Genomic DNA, 13,539 nt, shown 5'->3' with positions numbered 1-13,539 from the left:
AATCTTTAAACAAAAAAAAACACACACACACACACACATTTTTCTGACGCCACAATGAATGGGCGCTCGAGGTGGGGGAAAGAGGTACGTGATGCAAGATCTCCGGCCCTCCCACATATATAGATGCAGATTAAACAAAGGATAATTCTTTCCTCTTTTGGAGTTTAGGTTCATTTAGGAATGAGTAAGATACAAGGAAATTAGGTAATTCCGTATGATGAGAACATGGATTGAATATTTGACTTGGCTACCATTATTGAAGTTGGAGCCTTAATGAGACAATTAGAGATGGTTTAATGATGTTGCAACACACAATACATTGGTAATGGTAGATACAAACCAGATTAGTGAGAATTAAGAGGTACCACAAAGACTTAGACAAGGTAGGAGAAGAAAACAAGGACCAAACATCTTTTGCATTTAGCAAGGACAATGAAGAAAGTTAGATCTTGCACTACCACTTGTGTTGGTGGTGAGAGTCGAGGATCTAACACATCCTTTAGTACTACATCTTTTGCATTTAGCAAGGATAATGAAGAAATGAAATCACTTGAATGCTTTCCCAAATTATCTCTAATGTCTATACCCCAAAACTATAAACAATGCATTTTTCCATCAAAACTGTTGTATAAGCAAGCTCTGAAAAGGAAGAGAAGGAAGAAAAACAAATGCAAATTCTTCATCTAAACTTATGAAAATATTCAAATTATTAATTCAAGAAATATGTAATATTTAATTACAATAGAATTTCTTTTAGTAAAAAAACAAAAAATACTAACATGAAAAAGTTAATTACATACAGAGTCAACCTCAATCAGCTAGAGGGACAAGAAATTCAAGAGGGGGAATCAGTTCTTGGTAATCTTGTGAGGAAAGTTGATAGCCCAGTTTGTTGATAAAGAATTGCATTATAACATTTCCACTATTCAAATCTTTCAAAAAAATTATATTTTTATTAACTTTGGCTGCGTTTGGTTGCAAGGGAAATGGGAAGGGTAGGGAAGTGAAGGGAAGTGAAGTGAAGTGAAGTGAAGTGAAGGGCAGTGAGGTGATTTCCCCCCCCCTTTTGAGTCGTTTGGTTGCAACAGAAGTGAAGTGAAATTAATTTACCATAGTTCTTTGTCTGGATGTAAAATTGATATAAAATTAAAAAAAAAACTAATAATCCAACCAAACTCCTCAAAAGAGATTGGGGGGGGGGTACTTTTCAATTCAGAACCCACCCAACTTGTCAAAATTTATATTGTTTATGTGAATCAAGTCATTCAAGGTCTGTACCAAATCAAACCAAATGTCATCAGATACTATGCTCTATCACTAACTAAAATAAACCATTTCATTCTATATATCAAATGAATGCAACATAAATAAATATTTAAAATAATATAAAAGATGATCACAAAGAAAACAGTAATAGATCACAAGTGATAACTGAAAGGCCCATTCCAAAAAATCTTTTGGTCAAAACAAACTCAACAGGTCAGTAATGCTCCATCTGGCTCAAACCCAAAGTCTTTTGGTTAAAACAAACCCAATTGAATCGCTTGAGAGAGAGAGAGAGAGAGAGAGAGAAAGAGAGAGAGATCGTTGACAGTCATGAGCGGGGTGAGTATCGCGAGAGTGGAAGAGATCATGAGAGTAGGGTTTTTTTTTTCTTCCTATTTTAGTGGGGAAATAAAAACAGAAATTTTAATGATTAAGTGAAATTTTTTTCACATGTAAAATATATTTCCCTTGCAATCAAACATCTACATTTATTTTTCCTGGAAAAAAAATTCTACTTGACATAAAAAATTTGCATTCCCTTACAACCAAACAAAGCCTTTATGATTTTTGGCATAGGCCATTGTGGCGAGTATTTCTTTCCGAGTGTAGAAATGTTCCTTTCCAATTTTCCTTTGTGATGCAGGGTCTATTCTGGTTTTTTTTTTAGGGGCTGCTCTCCCTTCCTTAGGCCTGTCTAATAGGGGGAATGGTCACCTTATCTTCTTTTTCTTTGTTCTGTCTAAAATAACTTTTCTTACCTATCGAAAAAAAAAGTGACGCTGAGGATCCAATGGTTAGGTGGATGTTTGAGGCTCTTCCAACCATTGAATGCATAGGATTTGAAACTCTCTCTCTCTCTCTCTCTCTCTCTCTCTCTCTCTCTCTCTCTCTCTCTCTCTCTCTCTCTCTCTCTCTCTCTCTCTCTCTCTCTCTCTCTCTCTCTCTCTCTCTCTGTGTGTTTTAAAGCTTGGGATCGATTTCAGGTATCAATGAATTAGATTGGTATCAGCTGGGATCGAATGGATTTACCTTTTTTCATTTTTTTTTAAATGGAAATTTTGGACCATATTACCCTTATACCTAACTCAATCGAGGATCGGTCTCGAGTCTTGACTAATACCAATCTAATCGGGTGATCACCGCTTCCTTCTTTCTCACCACAAAAATCTATCGTGTAGAAGAAACCAAACACCAAACTTTCTTTTCTCTCTCTCCCACCACAAAAATCTATCTTGAAGAAGAAACTAGACACCAAACTTTCTTCTCTCTCTCTCTCTCAACATAAACATCTATCCTGAAGAAGAAACCAAACACCAAACTTTCTTCTATATGTTATTAATTTGTTTCCAATCTCAAGTGCTAAGGTCGGCAATGATGATGATGATGTTTTAGTAATGCTAGGGATTCAGATGACATAGGGGTTATCAAATTTTTTCCTTCATTACTTACGTGTTTCTTTTCGTCTTTCTTGGGTCCATTGAAGGTTTGAGGAAAATGTTAAGTACTTCCTTTACCATATAAGTGAGAAATTGTTAAGACTAATGTTGAAAATTAACCCTTTCCCACATGTATGCAAATTAATGAAGATATACATAGATAACCAAGTATGTGTAAAATAATAACAATCTCAAGGGCTAAGGTCGTCAATGATGATGATGATGTTTCAGTAATGCTAGGGATTCAGATGACATAGGGGTTATCAAATTTTTTCCTTCATTACTTACGTGTTTCTTTTCGTCTTTCTTGGGTCCATTGAAGGTTTGAGGAAAATGTTAAGTACTTCCTTTACCATATAAGTGAGAAATTGTTAAGACTAATGTTGAAAAATTAACCCTTTCCCACATGTATGCAAATTAATGAAGATATACATAGATAACCAAGTATGTGTAAAATAATAACACACTAAAACAAATCAACCCAACTGCATGTTGAGACTAATGTTGGAAAAAATAACCTTTTCCCACCTATGTGCAAATTAACGAAGATATACAATGATAATCAAGTATGTGTAAAATAATAACACACTTAAACAAATCAACCCAACTACAAAAGTGTATACCAATTGTAGCATGGAAAACTCTTCCAAGACGAAAGAGAAAAACCACGAGATACCATCTAGGTAAAATTTGTAATATAATCAATAACTGGATTACTAGATAAATAAACATATAGAGGTTACCAAAACAACAAGAACAAAATTCTCTTGAATTACAAAAAACTCACCAAAAGGTGAATTCATTATATTACAATATTCTCATCTTCAAATCCGTCAAGACAAAATACAGAAAAGCCTCACTACCTTTCCTTCTTCCCTTGACAGAGAGAATACCATCACGTTGTAACCCCACCTAGAAAGTGTATCTTATCTTCTTCTCCTTTTCTTCTCTCCACTCACTCTCAAGAAAATTGAACAGAGAGAGAGAGAGAGAAGAGGTTATATTTTTCATGTATTTCCCTCTCACTCATGCTCATATAAAAAAAAAATTAACTCGTTTGGAAAACACAACCACTTATCTATGTGTGACGTTTCTTGATAGAAAACAAAGACTTGAGGAATTCAAGTCGGTTTGTAACATTGATTTGAAATATAAATTGTGGCGGGTCCCCCTCTATAAAAGTGGGGAGGATCCCAACAAACTCCCCCTTTGACTCACAAGTTAGGATCTCCCAAATTTTCTATGTCAACATCTTTGTATCTCAACACAAGCTTTACTCCATAAAGAACACCAAACTTCTCGCATTATACGGGTGCACATCGCGTCTTGTGAATCCTACAATGTGGTTCCTTTGCCTCTGCAAATGGTTAACTCTATAGAATTGAGAAACTGAAGTTTGTAATTGAGGATGAAGGCAACCATTTATCGTCATACACATGGATGTTCCTCCAATCACCAACATTCCAAACCAAACCATCAAGAATAACTTGTCGACCTTCTAATATACCTCCCCAAGCCCAAGAAGGATTGCTTTCCAATTGGGCTTCTAAGAAAGTAGAATTAGGATAGTAGATTTCCTTCATAAAAGAGGTCCAATAAGACTGAGAGGTTTTCCCAAAGCGCCAGGCCAACTTCCCTAGCAAAGCTTGTTTTGAACAACAAGGTCAAGAAAACCTAGCCCCCCCCCCCCCTTTTGCTTTTGATCTACAAAGTCTCTTCCAAGAAACCCGGCAATTTTTTTCTTTGTCCTCATCATTTCCCCAGAAGAAGTGAGTAGCAACACTTCTGATTTTAGAGTGATGAGACGGTGGTAACTTGAAGTGAGAGGTGACGAAGGTGTTTATAGACAAAGCAACCTATTTCAACATAATTTCCTTCCCATAATGGATAGCAATCGTTGCTTCCAACCATACAATTTCCCTAAGGTCTTCTCCGAGACCTCTTTAAAATGTTATGCCTTAGAGGTCCCAAACTTTGTTGGCAAACCCAGGTACTTCCTAGGACCGACTCCATAAGGAATTTTCATGATACGGGAGAACCACCTCTTGAAATGTGGTTGATGTTTGGACTAAAAGTGATGGAAGATTTTTAGCAATCAATCATTTGACCACTCGCTTTACAATAAAGCTCCAAATAATCCTTCAAGTTCTGAATCTCGTGAACATTCACCTCTAAAAATAATAAGCTATCATCTGCAAAAAGTAAGTGAGTGATAGGGGTGTATCTATTGCACACCTTGATACCATTAATATGACCCTTGGACTTCGCATCATATAGAAGGGAACTCAAGGCTTGGGAGCATAACATAAAGATGGCCGGAGAAAGGGGATCCCCTTGTCATATTCCCTTAGAGGAGTAATTGTCCCTCTAACCACTCCATTTATGAGAATATCATATGAGTCTCAGGTGATGCATTAAGCATGGTAACCAATTTATCATTGAAACCAAGCCAACATAGAACAGCCTCAACAAAAGGCCATTTGAGACTCCCTAGGCCTTAGCCATGTCAAGCTTTCCTGCTACCAGCTTCTTCTTACCTTTCTTCTTCTTTTTAATGTAGTGGGACACTTCATGAGCAAGCATGATATTGTCGGAGATAACATGATCGGAAATAAATGTTGATTGTCATGTGGATATGATGTTATTGAGCAAGCTCTTCAAACTAGTTGCAAATATTTTTGTAACTATCTTCACGACAAAGTTGCATAAGTTGATGGGTTGGTACCGATCTATTTTTTCCAGTTGGTTGACCTAGGGATGTCAATTCTGAGCCCACACCAATAGGCCCGATCGAGCCTGACACATTTACGGCCCAATTAATCAAGCCCAACACATTTATTAAATGGTCGTTCACGATGCAAGTAGCTAGCCCGCCTAGCGCCCAACCGAACCGACACGTTTATACACCCGGCTTGAACCGACTCATTGTAGCTCGACCTAACCTGACCCCTTTAATACTACATAAAATTCCTATTTTCCACTATTAGTAAGAAACTAATTAAGCTTTTTTACCCTTTGCTATGTAATAAGATTTGATTTATAACCTTTGTTTTGTAAGTTGTAATGGTCATAATCTCTTCTTTTTTTTTGAAGAATAACCATAATCTCATATCATTTATCTTCTTTATTAAAGATTCGCGTCACATATTTTTGGGCCTTCAACCCACTTAAGAAAATACTTTTAGGGTAGGCACATTTAAAGCCTGTTTAGAACCCGTTTAGACTTAAATAGGTCCGTAGCCTAGTTAAGGCCAGTTTAAGGAAGCCCGATTAAAGCCCGACACTGACCAGCCCGATTTTAAACTGTACCATGCCCTCCAAAGGTAGGGGCATTTACTTAAATGGGCGTTCACCGTACAAGGCTTCCAAGTGGTCAAGCCTGACTAGGCCTGATCGAGACTAGCCTGGCCCGACCGATTGACACCCCTAGGTTGACCTTTGGGATAAGGCATACATTAGTGACATTAGTTGTTGTAGGAAGAGTACCATAAGTAAAGAATTCAAGCACAAACTCATACAAATCATAACATACAATATCCCAATGTCATTGTTAGAATACCGAAGGTAAAATCCATCGGGTCCTGGCGATTTAAGGGGAGCTGTATCAGTAAGAGCTTAATGAACTTCAACTATATCTGGAATCCTACATAGGAATCCGTTTATAACTGCATCCACCACAGGGTTGATTGTCTGAGTAACTTGAAAGAGAGCTTCATCAACCACCCCCTCTATAGAAAAATTGTCCCGATAGTGATTACGAGTTTCTATGAATATTTCCCCTTCAGATTGGGACCACTGATTGAAGCTAAGACAAGGTGAAGAATCTTCTTTTGGTGTCGGCGCTGTAAGGTGGTAGCATGGAAGAATTTCACATTCCAATCACCACTTTTCAACCATTATAGACATGACTTCTGGTGCCACATCAATTCTTCACGCTCAAGCTTAATATTTAGTAGATCTTTTAATGCCTTCTATCTGCTTTGAGATGCCTCAAAAGGTTGATTTTATAGTTGTTCAAGCTCCTTGAGATAGTGATCAAATTTCCTGTTTACATCATCAAAGGTTTCCTTGTTCCACTTTGAGAATACCACCTAACAATCATGTGATTTCTACAAGACATTATCTCCAACAATGTTAAGAGAGGGAATAGAACAAGCTTTAATTAACATATTCCTGCAATCAGGATGAGTAAGGCACATATTCTCAAATCTGAAAGGTTTAGCCTCTGAAGCCTTTCCTTCTTCAATATCAATAATTAAAGGAAGATGATGTGAACCTACCATGGAGCGAACTGTGAAATAGCATCACAAATGAGCTTCTCCAAGCTCGGTTAGATAGGACCCGATCTACTTTAATCCTTATATTTGTTGAACCTCTTCTCCGATTGTTCCAAGTGTAAGCTAGACCATGTATCCCAATGTCCACCAGATTACAGGAATTCAAGAAAGCTCTGAATAACATGCTATCTTTGTCTCCTCTCCCTTTCTTATTATGCCAAGCCAAAAAAAAAAATCCCCCAGACAGACCCAGTCCACATGCCTTGGGCTTCCAAATGAAGTGATTTTGTCCCAAAAATTTTGCCTGTAGTGTCTAACTGGATCGCCATAAACGCAAGTTATAAAAAAAGGAGGGGGAATTTTGGGCTTTACCTTTGTATTGATCACCCTATTATCAACAGACAAGATCTTCACCTCTGTATTGTTGTCCCAAAGGAGAGTGAGGCCCCCACTTGAATTGATAGGATCAATAGAAAATTGAGAAGTAAGCTAAAGTCTGCGAGCTATCCAATTAATTCTCCTCTTGTTACATCCATTAAAAAAACAAAATCTGGGTGTGTAGCCTGAGAAAGGTGTTGAAGGGCACGAACTATCATGGCCTTTCCCAACCCCTGACAATTCCGAGAGATCATCTACATAGGCCCCTTTGGTGCTGATTTTCCCTAGCTACCAAGGGGGCATCCTTTAAAAAATGTTCCTGAGAGGATGGTGGCTTCTTCATTTTGATGCTTTACTCATTTTGCCCTTACATAACATGATTTGACTTCAATATATTGAGAGGTTGGTAAGGTTTAGGACAGGACTTACGCACTATCTTCTTTCTCCGAGATGCTGAATAGCTATGCAAGGAAGAGGAAGATAAGGGGTTGATAGGATGAATGGGAAGAGAGGTCGGAATGGTTGTTGTTTCAGATGAGGTAGTAGGCAAAAGTTGAGTTTGATTCCGCTTAGGGACAGTGGATGGTAGTGGGCCTTATAAGTGTTTGGTTAAAGGTGAAGAAGTATGGGTTGGGTGAGGTAATTAGTGAGGAGGTGAGTAGGTGGTTGGCTTGATATATTTATAGGTAAAGAATATTGGGAGTGGTTTGATTCCGTGATGGAATTAGAGAACCAAGATAGGAGTGGTATAAGGTGGGCTAGGATGTTGGAAGTATTGTCTAAAACTCGAAGGTGAGCTTTAATAGTAGAGTGGAGTTGTGATGAAGTTTCCTCTAACGATGGTGGGGTGCCATGGGTGGAGACCATAGGCTGCGTGTGGGCACGTGATCTGAAGAGAAGATGATTTGACCATTAGATGAAAGGACAATTTTGAGGGTATGTATGGGGAATTGCATGCTAGCTATGGTAGTAGTAGGACGATGGTTGGGCACTGACTTGTTGGAAGGGGCAACGTGTAGATACTAAGGTAGAGTGAGGCATGCGTGGAAGCGTTCGGGCTTAACCAGCTAGGTGAGTGACATTTCCTCCGTCAATGGAAGGGATATTTTGGCCGGGGAAAGCAGAGCTCTGAGGTGAGTAGTGGTGGCCGAAACGAGAACCCTGTCATAGGGCAGGGGAGTAGGAGTATTCGCAAACGCCCTGCTCGCTTTCTTGATAAGTCGGGGCTCAGGGGGAGGTCCTCTTAGGAAGGGGCCAAATTGAGATTTTGATGAACAAGGGCAAGATTCCGATGAGGGGTAGCTGTGAGCAGACTGGTGTTGTTGATGAGCAACAAACCAAGCTTCGCATTGTCGCTCCTTGTGATTGATAAATCCACAAAAGTAATGAAAAATTTGGCAGCCACTCATAATCGACTTTGACAAGCGTACAGGTACCATCCCGATGCTTCACTTGCAATATAATCTTCAAAGGGTTTCGAAGGTCCAATTGAACCCTGCAGCGGAGGAAAGGGTGAAAGCTAGTGGTGCGTGAGCCTTGCATAATCACAACAGTTCTAGGGACTCCCTGTTTATCACCCAGTTGAAATCCTAGGTCTGTGGTGCAGGAGTTCAGGTGGGATATCATGAAGCTGAGCCCAAAACTCTGAGAACTGAAATGACCAGAGTCTAGAGGCGTTCCATTTCTCCAATGTTAGTAGATTACCTAATACAGACCAGGGGCTGCCATCCATGACATTTTTCACATCTTAAGCATGGGTGAAGCAGAAGACGAAGTAATAGGATGATGTGGATGTGATATGAACTTCTCCAATAAGATGCCAGGCCAAGATAAGGGCTTAATTCACGGCTTGTTGGTGATATTGCTTTCCATCCAACACTTTTTTGACTAAAACCAAGTTAGGTTGGGAGTTTAGCAGGTTTTCTGCTTCGTCATTAAGAAGAATAGTCTTCTTCATCGGGAGGGTTAGGGGTTGGGGGAGCATATGTCATGTGAAGAGTAGAAAAAGCGCAAGAAGACTCACCGGCCATTGGCAGGAGAAACAAAGATCACAAATTCACAATCGGAGATAGCCCTCGAGAAAAGCACACACTATTGGAGTAAACAATCATGCACTAGGCAGAGAAAAAAAGCTCCCTGTTCTCTCTTTATTTGTTTTTATTTTTAAGCCAACTTTATACCTACTTAAATATGGTTTGTTAATCAACTTATGACCTTTAAGGAGATGTTAGCTTATTGGGCTAGGGAGGGGGGTATTAGGGACAGTTTCTATGGGGGTATAGGGGACAATTTTTTATCCGAGATGGTCCATGTGCCACTGACACAGGAGCATGTAATGACCATTGTGCCCGCCTTTGCGTATGCATCCCTATTTTCGAAGGCAAGGGCCACTCTCGAATAGAAAACACTTATAAATGGAAATTTTCTTTTTGAGAAAAAGAAAATGGAGAATGATTTTTTTTGGGGGGAGGAGTGTGGGCGTTATGTCTAGACACATGCAGGGGGAAATGGCTGCCCTCCCCCTATAAAAGGCAATAGTGTCTGTCCTGTTAATACTTCTATGTGCGTTCCTATTGGCCCATGCGTTGGTACAAGACCTTTCCCCCAAAAAAAAAAGCTTAGAGAGAGAGAGAGAGAGAGAGAGAGAGAGAGAGAGAGAGAGAGAGAGAGAGAGAGAGAGAGAGAGAGAGAGAGTTTGGTTCAACTTAGAACCAATAGGCCAGGCTCGGTCTTAGTTTGGTTCAGAATTCATCAATCTCCCGAACCCTTGCCCGCCGAGTTGCAGTCCTTCACGTAGGTCTTGCTCTTCCAAAGTCGCCATTACGCAATAAAGGCTTCTGGTGAGCTCTTCCAGTTAGTTTGTGAGCTGTAGCGTGGGCGGGGAACTCTTCCCGCATGTAAATTACTCACTTATTCACTGATGAAGATGTGAGAAAGCAATATCGTGTTTGGGACTGAAGATGGGAAGTGACTCCACGAACCCTAAGCGGTTACCTCTCAATCCCAACTGGGCTCAGCTGCAACAAGTACACATTCCTTTCTCCAAATTTTCTTCTGTGTGTATCTCTGTGTGTGTGTGGATTAGTGTCTAAAGAAGTAACCATTGTTTTGCCTCTCAGAAACTGAAAAGCGACGCGCCAAAGCCATTTAAACCTTCAGTTGATTCGGACAGAAAAACCCAAGAAAGCGTATTAGGTGAGAAGCTTAGCAAAGATATGTGTTTGTGTGTGTAAAGGACTGTGTTTTTTTGTTCTTCTTCGTACTCTAAGCTTCGTCTATTTATGTTTTGGTTCAGGGAAACGTAAAGAGAGAGGGGATGCCGAACCCACTTCTCAGAAGTCTATTCTCACTCCAGTCACGAATGATTGCAGGTGCTTCTCCAATTCTTTGTCTATTCTTCTTCGTTTCTTTCTCATGAAGATACAGTTCTTCGTCTTAAAAAAGCCGTTTTGTGTTTAGTAAGAAACTGTGTGTAGTTTATACCCAAAAGGAGATAACTTATGTGCGCCGTATTTGAATAGCAGTATAATACGTTTGAGGTTTCGTAGTAAATTTTTCTTTGAGAATAAATATTGTATCCAGAAGCCCAAGGTTCCATTCCATGTTGGATTGGATACCTGCTCCCAGACTGTGTAACATCATGGAATGACCTTTGTTTCTCAAAAATCACTAATATGTATCGGATTGTTTCTAGTAAAGCTTCTTGATGTTGGATGACTCTTGACTCTTGACTCTTGACTCCTATTTAAAAGACCTCTATAAGGACATTTGAGTGTTTCAAAGGGTGATAGTTAACCTTGGCTGGCTGAGTTATACTTTTTATGGTCTTACCATGTAGATGTCTAATGGTATTGTCTCAGAGTGTTTCTTGATACAATGAGTTTACCTCTGAATGAGAATGTTGAGATGGATGAGTAGCAAATGGAGAAAAATGGATGCGTGTAGACTTTTTGAGTGGAATGTAATTACCTCAAGTAATTGGGCTAAAACTATTCAATTGAGTTAAGTGTTAGAGTCATAGTTGTCATAGTGTCTAAGCGATTTTAGGCGTTGAAGGAGGGGAAAAAAAATCAAGGCGACACTGACAAGGTGTCAAGGTGTTGCCTAACCTAAGCATTGGAGGAGGGAAAAAATCAAGGCGGCACCAGCAAGGTGTGACCTTGATAACTATGAGTTGAGTTACTTCTATTTCATATATCATCGAATACAATGACAATAATAACTTAGCCTTATCCCAACAATATGGTGTCGGCTACATGGATCCGTGCAAATAAAAAAAATTAAAATAATAGTAAGAGGAAAATAACACCGCAACAACAACTAAAAAACATCCCACCTAGATGGGGTTGGCTACATGGATTCTTGCCCTCCAAATAGCTCTATTCGAGGTCATACATGAGTCAATTCCTAAATTATAGATGTCTTTCCTCACTACTTTTCTTAGGGTCATTTTAGGTTTGCCCCTAGTTCTGTTAGTTCCTTCAATCTGATTTAGATCACTTTCTCGTTCGAGTGCATCCCAATGCCTCTGTTGAACATGGCTTTGCCACCTCAAACGAATTTCTCGGAGCTTATCATGTATTAGGAAAACTCCCAAATCAACTCTAATATGACCATACCTTATTTTCTCCTTTCTAGTTTTGCCTCTCATCCATCTCAACATCCTTATCTCGGCTACATTTAGTTTATCTATATGATGCTTCTTAATTGCCCAACATTCCACCCTATATATCATAGCTCATAGTTGTCACGGTGTCAAAGCTACCCAAGGCGTTAGAGAGGGTCCGAAAGCAAGGCAACACCAACAAGGAGACCAAGGTGCTTGGACGCCAAGGCGTGCCTTGTCAACTATGCTATAGCCGGATGTAGGGCTGTTCTATAGAATTTTTCTTTGAGCTTTAAAGGAATATGTCGATCACACAACACTCTAGACACACCTCTCTATTTCATCCACCCCACTTTAATTCTCTGTGAAAAATCATCCTCTATGTCACTTACTTTATTTATGGTTGACCTTAGATATCTAAAATAATCAGTTTATGGTATCTCTCTCATCAATTTACACCATTTCATTATCTATCTCAGTGTAACTAAAGTTACACACCATATACTCTTTTGTTCTACTTATCATAAAACCTCTTGGTTCTAAGGTTGATCTCTATAACTCCAACTTAGCGTTACTCCTTGCTTTTGTCCCATCCACCATAACAATATCATAAAAAAAAAAGAATATACCACGGAACCTCATCTTGGATGTTTCTGGTTAACTCATTCATGATAAGCGCAAACAAGTATGGACTCGAAAGTTGATCTTTGACATAATCTAATTGTAATTGAAAATTCACTACTTTGACCTCCAATGGTTCTCACGCTAGTCATTGTGACCTCATACATATCTTTAATTACATCCACATACTTACTCAACACCTTTATCTTCTCTAGAACAGCCCAAATTAACTCTTTAGGGATGTTGTTATAGGCTTATTTTAGATTAATAAATACCATATGAAGATCCTTCTTGCAAACTTTAAATATTTATATGAGCCTCCTAAGTAAGTAAATAGTTTATGTTGTGGATTTACCGGATATAAAACCAAATTGGTTCTCCAAGATAGTAGTTTTTCTTCTTAGGTAGGCTTAAATAACTTTCTACCATAATTTCATAGTATGACTCATCAATTTTATGCCTTTATAGGTATTGCAACTTTGAATATTTCCTTTATGCATATAGATTGGAACTACAATGCTTTTCCTCCATTCATTTTGCATTTTTCTTGTGCTCATAATCTTGTTAACGGTTTGGTTAGCCAAGGTACTCCACATGCTCCTAAGCTCTCACACTTCTATTGGGACCTCATTTGGGCATAGTGTCTTGCCTACTTTTATCTTTCTTAAGACTTCTTTAACTTCAGACCCTTGAAACCCTTTGTATATAACTATGGTGTGTGGCGTCTTGATGAGTAATGCAATCTTCCAAGCCGCTCTTACTCGAAATGCCTCATTTAATAGGACGCAAAAATATTCGTCCCATCTCTTTATAATGTCCTTATTCCCTACTAGCACTCTACCATCATCACTTTTAATACATCTAACATGGTCAAAATTTTTACTCTTCCTTTTCCCTCATTTTAGTTTCTTATAGATAGTTTTTTCTACTTCCTTTTTGCTGAGATGGTTATAAA

General features: G+C 38.9%; 1 protein-coding gene across 8 annotated transcripts in view; it reads left to right on the top strand.

Moving 5' to 3' along the window:
• The first annotated feature begins 10,079 nt into the window (after nt 1–10,079).
• The window catches only part of LOC122070573 (RNA exonuclease 4), a 41,936-nt gene continuing 38,476 nt past the window's right edge, over nt 10,080–13,539 (top strand). For 2 of the 8 annotated variants that reach the window (XM_042634763.1, XM_042634761.1), the window contains exons 1-3: nt 10,082–10,383; nt 10,477–10,552; nt 10,653–10,728. In XM_042634763.1, the coding sequence (XP_042490697.1) occupies nt 10,318–10,383; nt 10,477–10,552; nt 10,653–10,728 (218 nt within the window). In that variant the 5' untranslated portion in view covers nt 10,082–10,317. Of the gene's footprint in view, nt 10,384–10,476; nt 10,553–10,652; nt 10,729–13,539 lie in introns of all 8 variants that reach the window. The other 6 variants (XM_042634764.1, XM_042634762.1, XM_042634756.1 and 3 more) reach the window with 5 other exon arrangements.

Source organism: Macadamia integrifolia, unplaced genomic scaffold, assembly GCF_013358625.1.
Source record: "Macadamia integrifolia cultivar HAES 741 unplaced genomic scaffold, SCU_Mint_v3 scaffold947, whole genome shotgun sequence".
NCBI classification, from domain to species: Eukaryota; Viridiplantae; Streptophyta; class Magnoliopsida; order Proteales; family Proteaceae; genus Macadamia; species Macadamia integrifolia.
The sequence above is the reverse complement of the archived record's forward strand: the minus strand, read 5'-3'. Positions and strand labels throughout refer to the sequence as shown.